The sequence below is a fragment of the Cavia porcellus genome, unplaced genomic scaffold, assembly GCF_034190915.1.
Source record: "Cavia porcellus strain 051 isolate PalLab524CR breed Dunkin Hartley unplaced genomic scaffold, mCavPor4.1 scaffold_28, whole genome shotgun sequence".
NCBI lineage: Eukaryota > Metazoa > Chordata > Mammalia > Rodentia > Caviidae > Cavia > Cavia porcellus.
The window spans coordinates 11,143,468-11,160,667 of NW_026947511.1; the positions used below are offsets into that span (position 1 = coordinate 11,143,468).

At 42.4% G+C, this 17,200-nt stretch overlaps 1 protein-coding gene across 2 annotated transcripts in view; it reads left to right on the forward strand.

Moving 5' to 3' along the window:
- Positions 1 to 16,940, forward strand: part of LOC134473830 (uncharacterized) — an 82,232-nt gene extending 65,292 nt beyond the window's left edge. For both annotated transcript variants that reach the window (XM_063239507.1, XM_063239508.1), the window contains one exon: positions 12,621 to 16,940. In XM_063239507.1, coding sequence (XP_063095577.1) covers positions 12,621 to 13,280 — 660 coding nt within the window. In that variant the 3' untranslated portion in view covers positions 13,281 to 16,940. The remainder of the gene's footprint in view (positions 1 to 12,620) is intronic.
- Positions 16,941 to 17,200: the final 260 nt, after the last annotated feature.

Sequence of the window (17,200 nt, forward strand, 5' to 3'; positions counted from 1 at the left end):
TGATAGGTAAACAAAATGTATGCACTTCTCAGAGTTTTCAGTAAGCTTTATTTATACAGATTTAGGAACAACCTAACAGTCTAGTATCAGGGGATGGAATGTGGAATCAAATTATGAATGAATGAATGGCTGGAAAATTTATTCAAAGAGTTATTATTATCAGGTAGCAGTGCTGTGAATCACAGTCAGGGCCTTCAGCATTGTGGTGCACACCCAACCACTGAGCTAAATCCTCAGCCCTAACAAGTTATTTTAAGTGATATTTCAGGGAGCCTGATATGGTGGCACACACCTGTAACCCCCATACTTGGGAAGCTGAGACAGGAGGATTATAAATTCAAAGCCAGTCTGAGGTACTTTCCCAAAAAGACAAACAAATAAAAACAAAAGAAAGAAAAAGGGTAGAAATAATACATAATTTCATAGAAAAAATAAACAGTAAGAAATCAGTAATTGATAATTACATATTGTCCTCTTACAAATACTTATTCAAGTTACAAAAGTGGAGCATACAAAGTGAACATTCAAACAATGAGACTGCAAACAGTTCTGTTCAACTATCCAGCAAAAACTTAGTAATATGTTTAACAATCCTATACACTTGAACATACATGCAGTTATCCATATCTTCATGTATGTTAAGGTTAAACAAAGCAAAGCAGGCTAAAATAACTGGACAAAGAATAATATTGCTGGACTTCACATCATGACACTACGGGATCAGCACTGCATACTGTAGTGTCTCTTTTTCTTCAAAGTAGTTGTTCCTTTCATCATGCGTTATAAGATCAGTTCTCATAAAGTGTTTATAGATTCTACGCATGCATGAGTCTCTACATGTATTTCTATCTTTTCTATATTTGAGGGAGAAACAAAACAAACAAGACAAAACAAAACACATTCCTATAAACACATGAAATGAAAAAGTCATATAAAACCACAGTATAAAGTGTTCTACAATGGTTACTGTGTTGTCTCTTGTTATCTTCAATAGAATTGTCTATATCATCAGGCATAGTATAATTAAATATAGCCGTACATAATATTAACAAAAACTAAACATTGCAGATACTGTAAAACTTCAAAAGTAGATAATAATATGTATCGTCATCTTCAGTGTAGTTGTCTATACTCTCACACTTAATACTATCAATCATAACAGTTTTGAATAAAATCCATTAATACCAAACAGCAATCTAACAAACCAGATTCAACAAAGATCAGTCATGGTAAGACAGTATAAGTTATACAGGGTTTCAGCTTAAGTTAATAGGGAATTAAGGATGATTACCATATTATATCCTGCTATATTGGGGATACTTGTGTGTGCCTCAGATCTAATGCAAGTAGACAAACTGGGACAGAATATAATCTATCTAAACAGAGTGGTGTGAGTAATGTGGGTTTTAAATCCTGATACACTATTAACAATATCTTCTGCCTTCTTTTTTTAGATTATTCCTCCCCTTTCACTCCCACAAGGTTCACTGTGTATTTTGGGGTTCCACCAACTCCCTCGGTTTTTAGATTGAGGGAGCAAACTGCTATTTACCTAACTGGAGCTGAACCTTCTCCCTCCTGGACTTGATCTCAAGTTGTATTCCATTACCTGCAAAGCCTGTCTTTTCGCTTTTGTTCCCTTTGGATGTAACACAGTGCACTAACAATCATGTGCATTCAAACTTGATTGTTCTAAATTTTTATCTTCAGCTGTACTGTAAATAGGGTACTGCATTGTAGCCTCCATGTATGTTTATTTTTTTCTGTAATATTTAAGAGTTGCTTAAAAGTATACAAAGTGTAGTTACTAAAACGGCTAATACTTTCTCTCACCCTTTGAAAAGGGGGTTCATTCAGTTCCCACATGGCTCGAACCATAATAAGCAATGTACCTGTAATTTCTAACATAAATATTGCAATGTTAGTAACACTCTTGCAATCTTGTTTTTCAAAGTCCACTTTACTTTGATAAGTTCCATATATTGCACTAATTTTTAGGTATTTTCATTATATGAAATCTACCATGTGTCAGATGATTTAATCTATTTAAGCGTCGAACTCTTAGCAGACCTCTTGTACATTCTACAGTAATTCAGAATTAGCAAGAAAAACAGTTCACCAGTGTTTAGTTTTATATTGAGGTGCTCAGGTTGGAATAAAGTGATATAAAAAGAAAAAAAAAAAACCAAACCTGTCTTTCAAACCTATCTGCAGGTGCTGGTCAAGTTGCCCCTATTACTCTCAGGTTCCCTATCACTGATACTTGGTCTGTAAACCCTTTTTCAGATTAACCATATTTCCTATATAGAGCATCTCAGTGGACTCTGCCTGCTGATCTGCGCTTTCTGTGTTTTGTTTTGCTTTTTGGTGTTTCCAGGCCATGTATATTAGAGATTATAGCCAACACTCTCTGCCTCTTTTCTGTTGTGCTATTGTTCTGCCATTATTGTCTGCTTTTCTCCTTCATTCCACTTTCTGCCCCATTCATTGAGGCCTCTCTGCCACTGTTCCTGAAATCCTGGTACTTTTTTCTCTCTCTAGAATGTCCTTCAGTATTTTCTGTAGGGTTGGACTGATGATTGCCGTTTCCCCCAGTTCCTCTTTGTCTTGGAAGCATCTTGTTTCTCCATTAATTTCTAGAGACAGTTTTTCAGGGTACATCAGTGTGATCTGGAAGTTATCTTCTTTCAGGGCTTGGAATACTTCGCTCCAAGCTCTTCTTGATTTGATAGGAGAAGTCTGCAGTGATTTTGATGGGTTTTCCTTTATAGGTGATCTGTTTCTTTTCTATGATGGCCTTTAATATTCTGTTCTTATATTGAATTTCTAGGATCTTGATTATTATATGTCTGCATGTAGCTCTGTTTTGGTTGTAGGTGGCTGGAGTTCTGTGTGCCTCATACATCTGAATCTCACTTACTTTTCTTATGCTTGGGAAATTTTCCCAAATTTTTTCTGTGAATAGCCTTTTATTTCCTTTGTTTTTACTCCTGCTTCTTCCTTCACTTCCTTTGTTCTTAAGTTATAGATCCTCTTGTCATCTTCTAGCCTTTGTATTGTGACTGACTGTTTCTTGTTATTATTAAGAGATTTTTTCCTCTCATGATCACATATTTCAAACTTGTCTTCAAATTTTGATAGTCTATCCTTAGTTTCTTTCAAGTAGTTCTTCCAGCTTTCAATAGAGTTTTTTTTTTATTTCCTGGTAATTTCTTTGAACCTGCATGATATATTCTAGGTTTTCTTTATATTCTTCATCGAACGTTTGTCTCTTGTTTTTTGTATTCTTCCATTCTTCTGTGTCTTCCTGAGAGATGCTTAGTATTTATTTTATTAATCTAGTTATATCCTGCTTTACTTGGTTCAATATTTCACTTTTGTGCTTGTTTATGAGGTCCTGAAGATACCTCTTTATGGCCATTGATGCCGTGTCTGATACTGTATGTTTTCTGCCTTCAGTCGCTTTGTATTTACCTCTCTTGGATCAGTGTTCTCAGGGCTAGGAGCTGGGGACTTTTTCTTATTTCTTTCTCTTGTCATGTTTTTAATTTCTTCCAAACAGGTGTATAGAGGAGGTCCCTACAGAAATACGGTCTGGTTGTGTAATCTGGACTGGCCATGAGTTTGAGGCTAGTCTGAGCTAAATCCTTGGCCCTAACAAGTTACTTTAAGTGATATTTAATGGAGCTGGGTACGGTGGCACACACCTGTAACTCCAAAACTTGGGAAGTGGAGAGAAGAGGGTTACAAAGCAAGACCCTTGCCCAAAAAGACAAAACAAAACAAAGAAAAAAAAAACTATTATGTTTCAGGGACATTTTAAACCTCTTGTTTTAATTTTATTTTTAAGTTACCATACAATATATTTGCCCTTTTTCTATATTCAATTCTATGAATTTTAACACTTGCACAGATTTTCATGTCAGTTGAGAATATACAAATAAAATGACATTTTCACCCAAAATATTTTCACATGTTATGTATTTCATTGAAATCATACATGGTTCCCACTTTAAAATCCAGCAACAATACTGTTAATGACACTGACAGCTCTGCCTTTTCAGAAGTGCTGTAGAATTGGAATCTTGTAGCAGGAAATGTCTCTTGTCACACCATACAATGGATAAAAACATCAAATTTAGAGTGCATCTGTAAATTCTGGTGCTTAGAGACCCCACTCCTTCAGTTAGTGTAGATATCGCCTTATCCCTAGTCTTTTACTGTAGGGCTAGAAGAGGGGCTGCTGACCATGATATCTGAGGGTTGGCCATTAGTATCCTGCTGCCCGTGCTTCCGGAAGTTTCTTCGGATTCACTGACTTCTCATGTTCTGTCTTAGCTGCTTGTCTCATTACTGACACAAAATGCCTGACACCCAATGTTAAAGCAGGAAAGATTTTTTCAACTTATACTTTGTAGAGGTTTCAGTCCATAATCCGCTGCCTCCAAAGCAGGGTGGCTTGGTAGACAGGTATCCTAAAGAAACACTGCGTGGAAAGCAGAACACAGAAAAAGCTAGCAGACAAAGGGAAACACATACCACTTTCTGTCCTTTATATTGTATCCAGGTGACCCAAATTAGAGCCAGTCTAACCAATTGTGACTGCTTCAGTAATCACCTACACTTAATCGCAGCATCACACACTCTAGATTCTACTACCTCTGGAAAAGGCCCCCAAGTCTGACTGCCTGAGGGCCATCGTTGAAAGAACATCTAGAGCCAAACTATAACATACTACATTTCACTTGGTCACCAGGAGAGCTCCTGCTGTTTCTCTACTGTCCTGGTAATAGCAGTACTTCTACTGTTCATGAGCACAGAAGGGTAAGGACCTCGGGTCTGTTGGCTTGCTAATTGCAGTCCTGAGTCTCCCTGCTGTTTTCCTTAGAGGCTAATGTCTCTTCCTACTCCTGAGGAACACTAAACCACCAGGCTGGCCTGTTCCAGAGGAAAGACCACTGTATACCAGGGACTAAATTCCTGCTCAAAGGACTCCCAACACACATCACCCACCCTCATTCCCAAGTCAGGAGAGGACCTAGTATATCCTCCAGCCCTTGAGAAGTTGCAGTCTGGTGATCCAACAGCCCATATGCACAAAGAGCCTGTAGAGGGCAATAGTGTCTCATACCGCATGTTCTTCTACCAGTACTGTTAACATTCAGTTCCAACCCAGCCGAAGCACAACTGCATGTGCGGTTTCTCAATATTTTATAATAACTATGCACTGTTATTATAATTGTGAAAATAATAATAAGGGCTTGGAGGCACATGCCTACATCTCAGTGACTTGGGAGATTGAAGTGGAAGGACTGTAAATTGGATACCCGAGTAACCAACTTAACAAAATCCTATCTCAAAATTTAACAGTGGTTCTAGGGATGTAGCTCTTTGGTAAAGCACTTCTGGGGTGGATTCCCAGTATGCGGGGGCAGAGCAAAACACCTATAGAAGAGACTGCGTAAAATTTAAAATTGTCTTGTACCTGTAATATAGTTTTTGGACAATTAACTCTTCTCATGAGTCCAACTCCAAAGTCACATATGTTTTGTTTAGTAAATAATTATACAACTCAGAACTAAAAATTTTAACTGAGAACTTATGTTTAAAGCTCTAAAAATGTTCAGTTATATACTGTAAAATTGTAATCAAGAAACTTAAAGAAATGTTTCATTTTCCTATGTTATACAGAAGTAGCAAATTACTAAAAAGCTGGCTATTCTATTTAGAATAGTACAGGAATGCAAAGTTTTCTAATACGTGAAAAGATAATCCTACCCTTTTGTATACAATATGTATGAGGTTTAAGGAGCTGTGGAAGTTGCCCTAGCTCACTCCTTCCCTTCCAGTGACAGGCTCTTTAATGGGGACAGCAGCAGGTCTACCAGATGAGTGGCTGGGGGGAAACAGGCTGTCCAGAGATAATGATAAGTACTCCCTGCAAGAGTCTTAGAAAGCAACCAGATCAGGAGAAAACTTACTCATTTACCAGGTACGTAGGCCTTCTCTGCTTGCCAAGCATAGTTCCAGGTTCTGACAGTGTAAGACAACACTGCACGGTGTAAATGCTCGCTTTCATGGAATTCACAGGCCAGGCATGGGTGGGAGGCAACTGTAGAGGAAAACTAAATAGGAAATGAAGCCTGGGGTGGCTCCTCTACCCTGGGAGTGGTCAGAGAAGGGTTCTGTAAGGAAGGGTAGGATAAGTCAAGACCTGAGTGATAAGCAGTGGGCCTTGACAGAAGGAAGGGTGAGGGGAGGGCTAGAGGGAAAGGAAATACCTACTACAAAGGCCGGAACACAAGTCTAGCTATGGATGACCGTGAAACAGAGGAGTAGTAAGAACCTCATCAGGGTAAGTCTTGTAGGCCAATGTGAAAATGGGGTTTTAGTTTGGTGCAAAGAACAATACAGAAGATTCACACAGCAGGGAAAATGGTCTCAAATAGCTTTTAAGAACTGTTCTGACTCTCTTTAGAGAAAGGATGGGAGCCTGGTGAGCATTTAGGAAGCATCGTGATGCAGGAGGCCAGATGAGATGAGCGGAGGAGCAGGACTTCTCCAGCAGCACTGGAGAGAGGAAGTCATAGCCAGTTATAGCAGCATGTGGGGGTGTTAGCAGCTTGGAGGTGCTGGAGTCTCCTTCTAGAGGAGGTTTCTAGGTGCTTTCTGTGCTTATCAAAGGATTGGCTAAGTGAAAACCACAGCAAGGTTTTAAATTTATTAAAAGTAGGAAAGAGACAAGCACTTCAGGGTAAATTTGGGCCAAGAAAAACTGGCATTAGGGTGGTATCAGGGTAAGGCTATCCTATCCAAAACAAGTGCCTAATATAGATTCTAAATGCCTATTTAGTGTTTTGACGTCCTTCAATTGTCAGTCCAGAAAACTTTGGGTGTCTGTGAAGAGAGTACTTACAGATTAAGAATAAGTCCGAAATAAAGTTTTTAAAAAGAAACAAATTTTTTAAAATAATAAAGCAATAAACAGCTCTTAGAAACAAATATAGTGTATTCAGTAACCCAGTTCTTAAAATTAAAAAAAAAATCACTTTTGTCTTCAAAGCTTAAGAATATTTAAAGCGTTCATTTACTCATAGACAGATCCTAAATATTTACAACCTTTAACCACACCTGACTCTGCTTTGTTTTTCCAAGTTGCTTTCCTGTTTGTTTGTTTGTTTTATGAGACAAGTCCCTACTGTAAAGTCCAGGCTGGACTTGAAGTTAAGGTGCTCCTGCCTCAGCCTGGCTGGTTCTGTGGTCACAGGTTTGCACCAGCAAGCACAGTTAGAGTGCTTCTGTTAAGTGCATGCTTCCAGGAAAAGGTCACCACAGCTTCACTGTTCTGTAGGGTAATCAGACCTCCCCACCTTTGGAAGGTCTTCTGTGCTGGGACAGGAAGGAGAGAGTTACATTCCTCAGAGAACTGAGGGGCCCAACTGTGCCCTGTAAGGAGTGCGGCATAAGACCCTGAGATCTGCACCCGGATTCAGAGCCTTAGGGTACTATGCTAAGTGTCTCAGAGCAAATACACAGGAAGCACCTATCTAGGTATCGGCTTGACCACCTATTGCTCGAGCTTCCCCCTCAAGTACTTCTACCCATCACAGGAAAATGAACTTGGAGAGTGAATCAGTGGTAGAATGTACAAGGGTTTTTTCCCCTAGAACTAGGAATTGAACTCAGGGTTTTGAGCATACAAAGCATTAACATCAAGCTACATCATCAGTCCTTCGTGTCTGTATGTGTGAGAAATAGGGTGGGAGGAAATGAGAGCAGGGATGTATATGTCTATGTACATATGTGAATATGTACGTGTATACGTGTAAACATAATTATTACTCACATTCAAAACTCTAAATTGCCCATGCTGTCCTTGAACCTAACATTCTTTCTGCCTCTTCCTGCGAAGTAGCTGGAATTATAGGTGTGCACTACTAAAACTGGCTGGGACTGGGTGTACCTTTTTATTACCCACATTCCATTTGATCAGCCTGTTCACGGACTAAGTGAAACCTCACAGAGTATACAGAACTTGGGATCAGAATTGGTGGAGCTCTTGCCTAGTACGTATGAGGCCTTGTGTTTGATCCCTGACACTGAAAATCATACCGAGAAGAATACACATTATTTGTAGAACATAAATTGAAAAAGAGGCCCAGAAATACCCAAGCAAAGTGCAGCCCAAATGTTCCAAGTTTCAGGAAATGGATACCAATCTCTCTGTCTCTGTCTCTGTCTCTGTCTCTGTCTCTGTCTCTCTGTCTGTCTCTCTCTCTCTCTCTCTCTCTCTCTCTCTCTCTCTCTCTCTCATTGTTTCTCTCTCACACTCTCTTTTTCTCTCTTGTGTTCCCTCTCTCACGCCTGCATGCTATTTCTCTGTCTGTGTGTCTATTAATTTCTACCCAATAGGATTTTTCCTGGGCCTACTAATCTCTGGTTCTGAAAATTCTTTTTCAGCAATGGAAGTCAGTGAACCTGCAAACTTATTTTATGAAATTTTGGATTAGGTTATTATTTCTGCTTTAGGGACCTCCTTAGGTCCAGCATGGTGACATTTTTCTTAGCAAGCCAGATAGGAGGTAAAAGGTATCAATAGGGTGACTTCGATAAGTCCAGACAAAGGCATTTCATTTTTTCTTTCTCATTTCGCTGAAGCCTTTACCCTCTGAAATATAATCTTTCTCCCCCTCCTTCTTCTCCCTGCTTGTCCACAAACATGTGCTGCCTTAGTTATTTTTTCCTTTCTGGTACTTAGAAATTCCCAAGTCCTTGGAACTGAGTAGAAGTAGAAATGCTTGTAGAGAAGTCGCTGAAGACAGGAGCCACTTGCTCCCTCTAACCAGGCATGGGGAGAAGTGTCTAGAGGTATTCTCTATGGCCGACAGAGGCCTTGGTAGGTACTTCTTAGGTCCACCCAGCCCCTTCCTAGGGAAGATGGAGTTAAAGTTGGCTCACTAAGGAAACACAAGGAAACATAAGAACTGGTCCATCTAGTATCTTGAGCAAACTTTCTCACACAGCTGGTCAGGGAATTGCAGTCACCAGACACCATGGAGAAGACCAGGCTTCGGGTGTCACCCAAGTGAAGTGATCCCCTTAAATCATATATGGTGCAAAGCATTTTAGATAAAAGATCATCTAAAGTTCTCAAATTCTCTCTCCCTGTCCCTCGATCCCTCTCTCTCCCTCTCTGTCTCTGTCTCTCTCTCTCTGTCTCTCTCCCTCCCTAGATCCAGCCCTTTCTCTTCCCTCCTCCCCTTTACTCTCTCTTGTTCCTTCCCTGTCTCAAAACTAAAGGGCATATGCTCTGTCCACTAGATGCCATGGCTGCCCATTTTGGGTGGCAGGGAAAATCTCCCAGAGACGAGCAAAAAACCTTCCTTAGCCATGTCGATTCAAGTAGTCATTCAGATAATAACTGATATTGACCCAATAATGAATATACAAATTATCAACGATATCCTAGAATGAGCAATCAAGCCAGTAATGCTAAAAATATGTAGTAGAATGAATACAACACATAGGGTAAGAAATTCATCCAAAAGAGGGGGAAAAAGGAAATCAGCAACTAAAAAATAATGCCCGATATGTTGATATCTTTCAGTGATAACGTGCCAATCAAAAAACACCAATTGGCATAATGGGTCAAGAAACAAAGCCCAATAATATGCAAAATATAAGAAACACAAACAATCCAGAATAAACACACAGAAGGAAGACCAAAGGTTAGAAAACAATATTCCATGCAACATGAACATGAAAAATACCAGGAGCAGCTATTCTATTTTCAGACAATGTGAATTTCAAGTCAAAACTGATCCAAAGAGGGAAAGAAAGTCACTACATACTGGCTAAGGGAACAATTCAAAAGCAAGAAATAATTATAAAGATAACACTGGTGTACTCAATTTTTTAAAACAAACACTACTGGGCATAAAAAATCAGATAAACACTAATTACAACAGGGGGCCACAGTACCTCCATGTCACAAATAAATCAACCAGACAAACCAAATCAACAAGGAAATACCAAGTTGAACCAAACCTTTGAAGAAATAGGATAAGTATCTGCATTGTCCTCCCTAAGACAACAGAATGCACATTCCTCACAGCAGCAAGTGGGACCTTCTTGAAAGCAGAACACAAAACAACCAAACACCCATGCCTGAATGGCTTCTTTCCTTTTAAGGGAGGATGAATAGACAAGTCCTTTTCTCTGGCTTTTTATGCCTGCAAGTAAAAATACACCCACTCTCAAACTGTAATGCCTGTGGTCATCAATAGGCACATGTCAGACCACCCAGAACACAGGCTTTATGTGGGCAAAAAGTGGAGTTTATTCTGCGTGCAGACAGGTGAGATCATGAATGATTTCGGCAGCTGACCCAAGGAGAAGCTAGCTAAGTTTTAGTAGAGATTTTGGATGGGGTTCTAATCCAAGGACTCTGGGGTCATTTGGGGTCAAAATCCCCAGGACATTCCATTCAGGTGTGTAGGTAACACTGGACTTTCCAGCACTGGGGGGGATTGTAAGTCCTGCTCTAAATTTTCTTTATGGCAATCTGTTCTGTTTGTTGCAGGCACCATGGGTCTCGAGTGGTTCCTGTTGTGTGTGGAAGGTGACATGGTTTCTGAGAGGGTCTCTCTCAGGTCAGAGGTGACATACCTCATTCCATTGAGTGCCACACCTGTCTGTTGAGCATACCTATGACCTCTGTCTCTTCTAATACACCCTGCTTGTTTCTCTTTCTGACATGTCCTGAAGATTCATTTTCTGTGACAGGAGTCAGCAAGCCTGCTACAGTGGGGTGGGCTGAGTTGGGGAAACTCTCAGACCCAGCCCAGTGACTCTTCCACGTTTCCACATTCTTATAGAAGCTTAGCTCTCCTTCAGAGCACACCAGCGGGAATGTGTTGCTTCTGAGGCTTCACCATCTCACAGCGTCCTCTTTCCATTCAGTGACCGTTACACTCCATGTCAGGGTATAGAGCAGGCTTCCTTTCAGTCTGCTGTCACTTTTTTCCCACCTCTTTCCTCCCACCAACCATTTGTCCTTAAGGCTTGCATCTGCCCAGAGAGCCTATTGTCTGTGAAACAGAGGGTCTTACGTCTGTGCAAAGTTAATTTGTTATTAGCATGTATTTGTAGTATATGAAGTTTATGGGAAGTGTGGAGAAAGGGTCCATGTACATAACTCCGGGGGTTATTTTTTTTAAATCCTCTTGCACATCCCTCCTACCACACTTCCCCCCCTAAATTCTCTTTCCCCATTTTCATTCTTGATGGTATCATTAATCTTGTCTCATGTTGGTATGGTGTTTACATTCATGGAGGTTTTTAGGGTCCTGTACATGGCATATCCTTGTTCTAGTTATTTCTCCTTCTCTTCTTTCTCACCTTCTCTTGGACTTTGTGGCCATCCTTTGTTATGCTTTGGTTTATGTCTTGCCTTACTGAAATGAGAGGAACTATGTAGTATTTAAGGTTGTGTGTTTGGACTGCATGCAACATTATATTTGTAAGAGCCCCATTTGGCTGCAAATATCTCAAATTTTTCCTGTTTTAAAGATGGGTCTTGCATTAGATATAGATACCACCTTTTTTACCCAGTTGTGTGTTGAAGGATATTCAGACTCCTTTCACAATTTAGCTGTTAGGAATTGTGATGCTCTGAGCACTGGTGTGCATGTTTCACTGCACTATGGTGTCTTCAGCTCTTTGGGGAAGAAACCTGGCAAGGAGAGACCTGGGTAACGGGCAATTTTTAATTTAGGTTCTTTGACAAATTTCCACACTGGCTATGCTTCATGTATTGCTTTCTTTTTTCCTCCCATGTGTAAGAATTTCGTTTCCTGTTAAAATTTTGTTCATGCAATTATTTTTATTAATAAGTATAAGAGGTATGTAATTATTGCATACCTGAAAATACCAATGGATAGTCCTCCAGGACTGGGCTATGTCCCTTGAGCATGCATGAGATGACGACAGAACTGAGGCCTGATGTACTCTGCACCCAGCAATAAAAACACACTGACCTGAAAACTACAGGGACAACAGGAAGGAAAATGTCTCCAGGCGAGGACAGCATTGCCCAGGGGGGATGTGTGTGACTATCATTTTATCTTTTATTTTATTTTCACCACAGTGCATTCTGTATCTTATTATAATAAATATTTCTTGTCTGACAACAAATAACTGAATAATTCACTAAATATGGGATGAGAAATTATTGGGATCTATTTAGGATTTTCCTTCCTAGAAAAAGGAAAATTAAACAGTCTCTACCAAGATTCTGTGATCAAATGCAAATCTGATGGCAGCGTTGAAAAAAAACAGTAGATTAGAAAGATAAGGGATAGAAGATGAATGGTGGCCAGGATCTAAAAGCTGCAGGGGAGGGGAGGAAATAGGTTTGGGTGTAGAACTCAGGAAAATGTTCTGGAACAGGATATGTCACAGCAATCACTTTAACAATATTAAACCTTAAATTTTATTTAAATTTTATCATTTACTTACTGCTGGGAAAATAAAGTGGCCAAAAATACAAAAAAAAGGAAATCTCGAAGAGAAATACCAGACCTTCTTGTAGAACTCAAGAGATGTCTTTTGCTTTGCAGCCCCCAGCAGTTCCAGCTCTGCATCTGGTTGGGAAGGAATTCCAGATGCTGCATCTTGCTGTGAGACCAGCACTGCTGAGGAAGCTGCAGGTGGAGCAGGCACAAGTTCTACAGGTAGAAATTCAGCATTGGTGGCAGCAGGGCCTGCAGCTACAAGGAGAGAAAAGATCACCAACCATGCATGTTCCTTCCCAGGGCCAAATCTCCCCACCGACTGCCAAGACAGCCATGTGTACCAACACAGTCCCGGCAAGTCCTCTGAGATTGCATCCCACAGTGACTGCCGAGTGTCTCGATATTCCTGGGTCACTCAGCATTTGGAAGCTTTGCTGTGTTCCAAGGCACACCTCTCCCCATAGGCCCACAGGCCTATACATCTGTCCTCTCACTTTGCATCCCACAGTGACTGCCGAGTGTCTCAATATTCCTGGGTCACTCAGCATTTGGAAGCTTTGCTATGTTCCAAGGCACACCTCTCCCCATAGGCCCACAGGCCTATACATCTGTCCTCTCACTTTGCATCCCACAGTGACTGCCGAGTGTCTCGATATTCCTGGGTCACTCAGCATTTGGAAGCTTTGCTGTGTTCCAAGGCACACCTCTCCCCATAGGCCCACAGGCCTATACATCTGTCCTCCTTACCTTGAGGCTCCACCTTAGGGGGCTCAGGAGGCTTGAGCTGGCCCAGAATTTCAGATGGTTGATCTATCTCAGAGGGAAGATCCACTGAGGAATCAAGAACACAAGGGGTTGACCTGGAGAAGACAGGGAGGTAGCAGAGTGAAAGGCCTGCCTTTCTCCCACACTCTCTGCCCTGTCCAACTGAAGAAGGGAAAAGTTGGCCTGATGACCACTCTGTGCAGTGTCCAGCCCGACCATCTCCCACCCCCAGCAGTGTAACACATTTCCAGGGAGATGGTTGACAGAAGGCTTGCTTAGTGGTGTGACACCTCTGCCCTTTCAGTGAAGCTTGACACTGTGTCTCTCCAGCCTCCCCACTGGCAGGTCACCTTGGTGAAGACAGAGCTTTGTATGTGCTATGTCTTTGCACTCAAGGGCACAGGCCTGCTGCTTCATAAAATATCTGAGAAGGGAGAGGTCAGTCAGAGTCTGTGAGCAGGAGTGAGAGCTCAGTCTCTAGCTCACAGGGCAATGTGTTGCCCAGTTCTCTGTGCCTCTGTAGAGCTCCTCTTGCACTGCTGTACATCCACATCTAGACAGTCAGGAGAGCATTACATCCACTGCAATGGGAGCAATACCTACTGGGTTACCCTGGGTGAACTGATTGCTTTCAGATTCCATTGAATCCCAAAAGGGCAAAGGTTTCTTCTGCTCTGTTTAGGAGCCATGCCTGGAAAAGTGTCTTTCCATAGTGTGCCTTTCCATCTATTGATGGTACCACCAAGCTCTTGCATGCTGTGTGTGTGGGTCTAGGCCCCGGCCATCCCCAGGGGATCCCTGCTCTGGGAACACCCTGACAGCCATAGAGTGACTCTCCAGCCTCTTTTCAAATAATCAGAACAGCTTCCCCCAAGTGCAGGTCAGGGTGACCGGAGGCAAAGCTTCCCAGTGCAGACAGAAGCTTATCCCTGAAAGGAAGCACACAGCAGGTCTTCTTCAGGGCCAAGTCCAGGGTCAACATTTCCCACAAAGATGCGATTTCATCCTCAGTGACCTGGCGATCTTGATCCACTTCACACTCTACTGTTTACAACTGAAGCTGGGAGAGGTACTTGCGCATGGCCAAGCTCCATGGGCTGCTAGAGAGGAACTCACCCTTCCGATATCAAGGCCTCTGAGGTGGAGATGTTGGAGCTTAAGGAATCCAGGAAAGAGAAGCCAAGGCTGGGGCAGCTGTCCAGGAAGGCTGGCTCCAGGAGCTCCATCCCAGTGTGAGGCCCACCTGCCTGCATTGTGCTTATGGGGCAGACCTCTGCCAGGTGCTCTGCAGGCTCAATCTGTAAACAGACAATTGGGAGACATGGAATTGGTGTCCCACTCATAGCTTCTCAGGGAGGTTTGAGGCTGAACCAAAGCCCACACTCCCAATGTTCCACAGAGGCTTATTTAGCTCCTGAGGTACCCCAGCAGTAAAGGGATTCTCATATTAGAAGTTAACTTCATTAGCTGTGGAGAGGTTGTATGTATCTCCATGCATGAAGAACAATCCATGAGTCCAGAGACAGCCTCCCATTGTAGAGATGAGAAAACAGATGCTCATCCTAGTTCGATCAGTCCATTGACAAATTTTCCCCAACTTTTTGATGAAATGTCCCCAGAAAACTGTTACATCTTGCTTCTTGAGCCTTCAAATGTAGAGTGGCTGAGTTTACTGCCACCCTGATACAATATCATTTAGCCAAAGGGAGGCGCCACCCTGTGACCTGCAGTGGCTGTGGAAGTTCCAATAAGCTCTAGAGAATAGGGCAGGGCAGCAAGGATCTGACATTTTAGGTTAGCACATCTTTGTTGATATATAGAGCTAGAGACATTCTGCCAACTGCCGCACAGACCCTGGGCCCAGGAGTTAAATGAGTAGGCAGAATTCAAGCATGACAAGAAAGTAAGTCACTTAGTGTACACATCCCTATTCTGATACTCCCACCTTGCACAGTGACCTTGAACCTGGCCAAAGCAGAGGCAGAGCAGGAGTGTGTGGTGGTTGAAGACAGGGACGGCAGATTGCTTTGGGAGCAAGATCATTGGCCTGCTGTTTCCCAAACCCTGGAGGGAGATGCTGAAGGTGATATCTGGCCCTGAAGGTCTCTGTGTCCTCCACGGGCCTTGTGTTCACACACACACCCTGAGCTTGAGCTGGCACCAGTTGTTAGTGTGGGTCCTAGTGGCTGGTGCAGGGCCATGTCATTCAGGCCCCCAGTGACCAGCTCCCCAGTGACCAGCTCCACGCTGACCTCCTGTGAGCAGCTCATTGGGGCAGTCCCCTGTTGCTGGCAGGAAACACAGCCTCCGTCCGGGCACCATTTTCACCTCTCCCCACCCCAGAAGATAACTTTGTGCTCCCCAAGTCACAATCAGCCCTGTCACAGGCTTCTACTTCAGGAGAACAAGAGATGACTCTCCAGCCTGCCCTTCTCCTGTGAGCTCTGTCCTGGGTGGGACTGTGATAGGACCCCAGACTCATAGCCTGACAACTCCTGATCCTGTCAAGGTTCACTTTGATCAGTGACCTGTCCCTCAAACCCAGCCCCAAACAGACTGAGGATGAAATGTTGGAATTTTTTAGGGGACTCTCAATGTTGGTCAGTTATAAGCGGCCTGGCATTGGTGACTTCGAATAGGTGATGATGGGCATACATAAGGACAGCTGTCCTGGGCTCTCTTTTACGTCTGAGCACCTAGAGGCTGTAGCTGCTGAGCCCAGCCTTGAACAGCCCATGACATTCGCACAGTTCCTAGTGAGCTTCCCAAAGCATCTGGGCCAAGTGAACCATCTTCTCATTCCTTTCCTCTTGGTTTCTCTGCATGGGGTCTTGAGGCTGGAGCCTCGACACCTGGGAAAGCAACAAAACATGCTCAGTTCGACTGTTTCCAGCTGTGTCTGGAAAGGCAGTTGTCACTAGGCTAAGGTGCCTGGTGACCACAGGGTTCTGAGTTCTGTTTGGCCCGTTGCCAAGGAAGTGAGGTCATATGCTGGTATCTATAACTGAAACTCACCTCTGATAAGACTATCACCCCCTTTATTCAATATTCTGATTTCACTTTTTTACCATAATGCCTCTTGTTATCTTCAAAAGAATTGCCCATATCGTCAGGCACAATATTTGAACAAAACAATACAGAACAAAACCAATAAAAGAAAAACATTGTAGACATTAAAGACTACAAAAGAAGATAATAGTAAACCAGAATAGTAAACTGGAATGCTATCATAGTGTGGAGGATGAAGAGCTACTTTGAGGCTCTGGCCCCCTCGTGACCTGCAATAAACAATAGCGCCCCCCCCCCCCCTATGCAGGACAGAGACGGGATGGGAAGGCCCGACCCCAGTGAGGGAACATGTTCCCCCCTCTGAGCCCATACTGTACTTGGCTTTGTTTGCAGAGTCATGAGGAGGTGGCCGACCTTCAGGTGGCTAGAAAGAACAAACATAATTAAAAGCATTCTTGGGCTAATGGGATTCCTCCTGGGTTAGTGTGACTAGAAGAACTGTTTTTGTTTGTTTAACTTAGAGAGAAACATTGTAGTTGGTCACAAATCTTGTTACAAAGAATGTTTTTCAAGATAATTGCCTGTGCCCTGTGAGTTGACCTGGTTTACTATATAAGAGCCCTGAAATAAAGACTTGGTGTGCAGTTGCAATTGCTGTTTCTCTCTGCTGCTTCTTTTCTTCGCGCTGCACCCCCTGTGTCCTGACTTGGTGTGTGTGTGCCTCTTCCCGGGGTTCAGAGTGCACTAGACACTTGCGACAATCATAGTGCATCTCACTGTCTTCAAAATTGTTTTTTATACTATCAGATGATACCCTCAAACAAAAAAGAATAAAATAAAATTAGAACAGTGAAAACAGAAGAGGCCTTCAAAACAAGCTAATAGAAAATCAAAAATGTTTACCATACTAT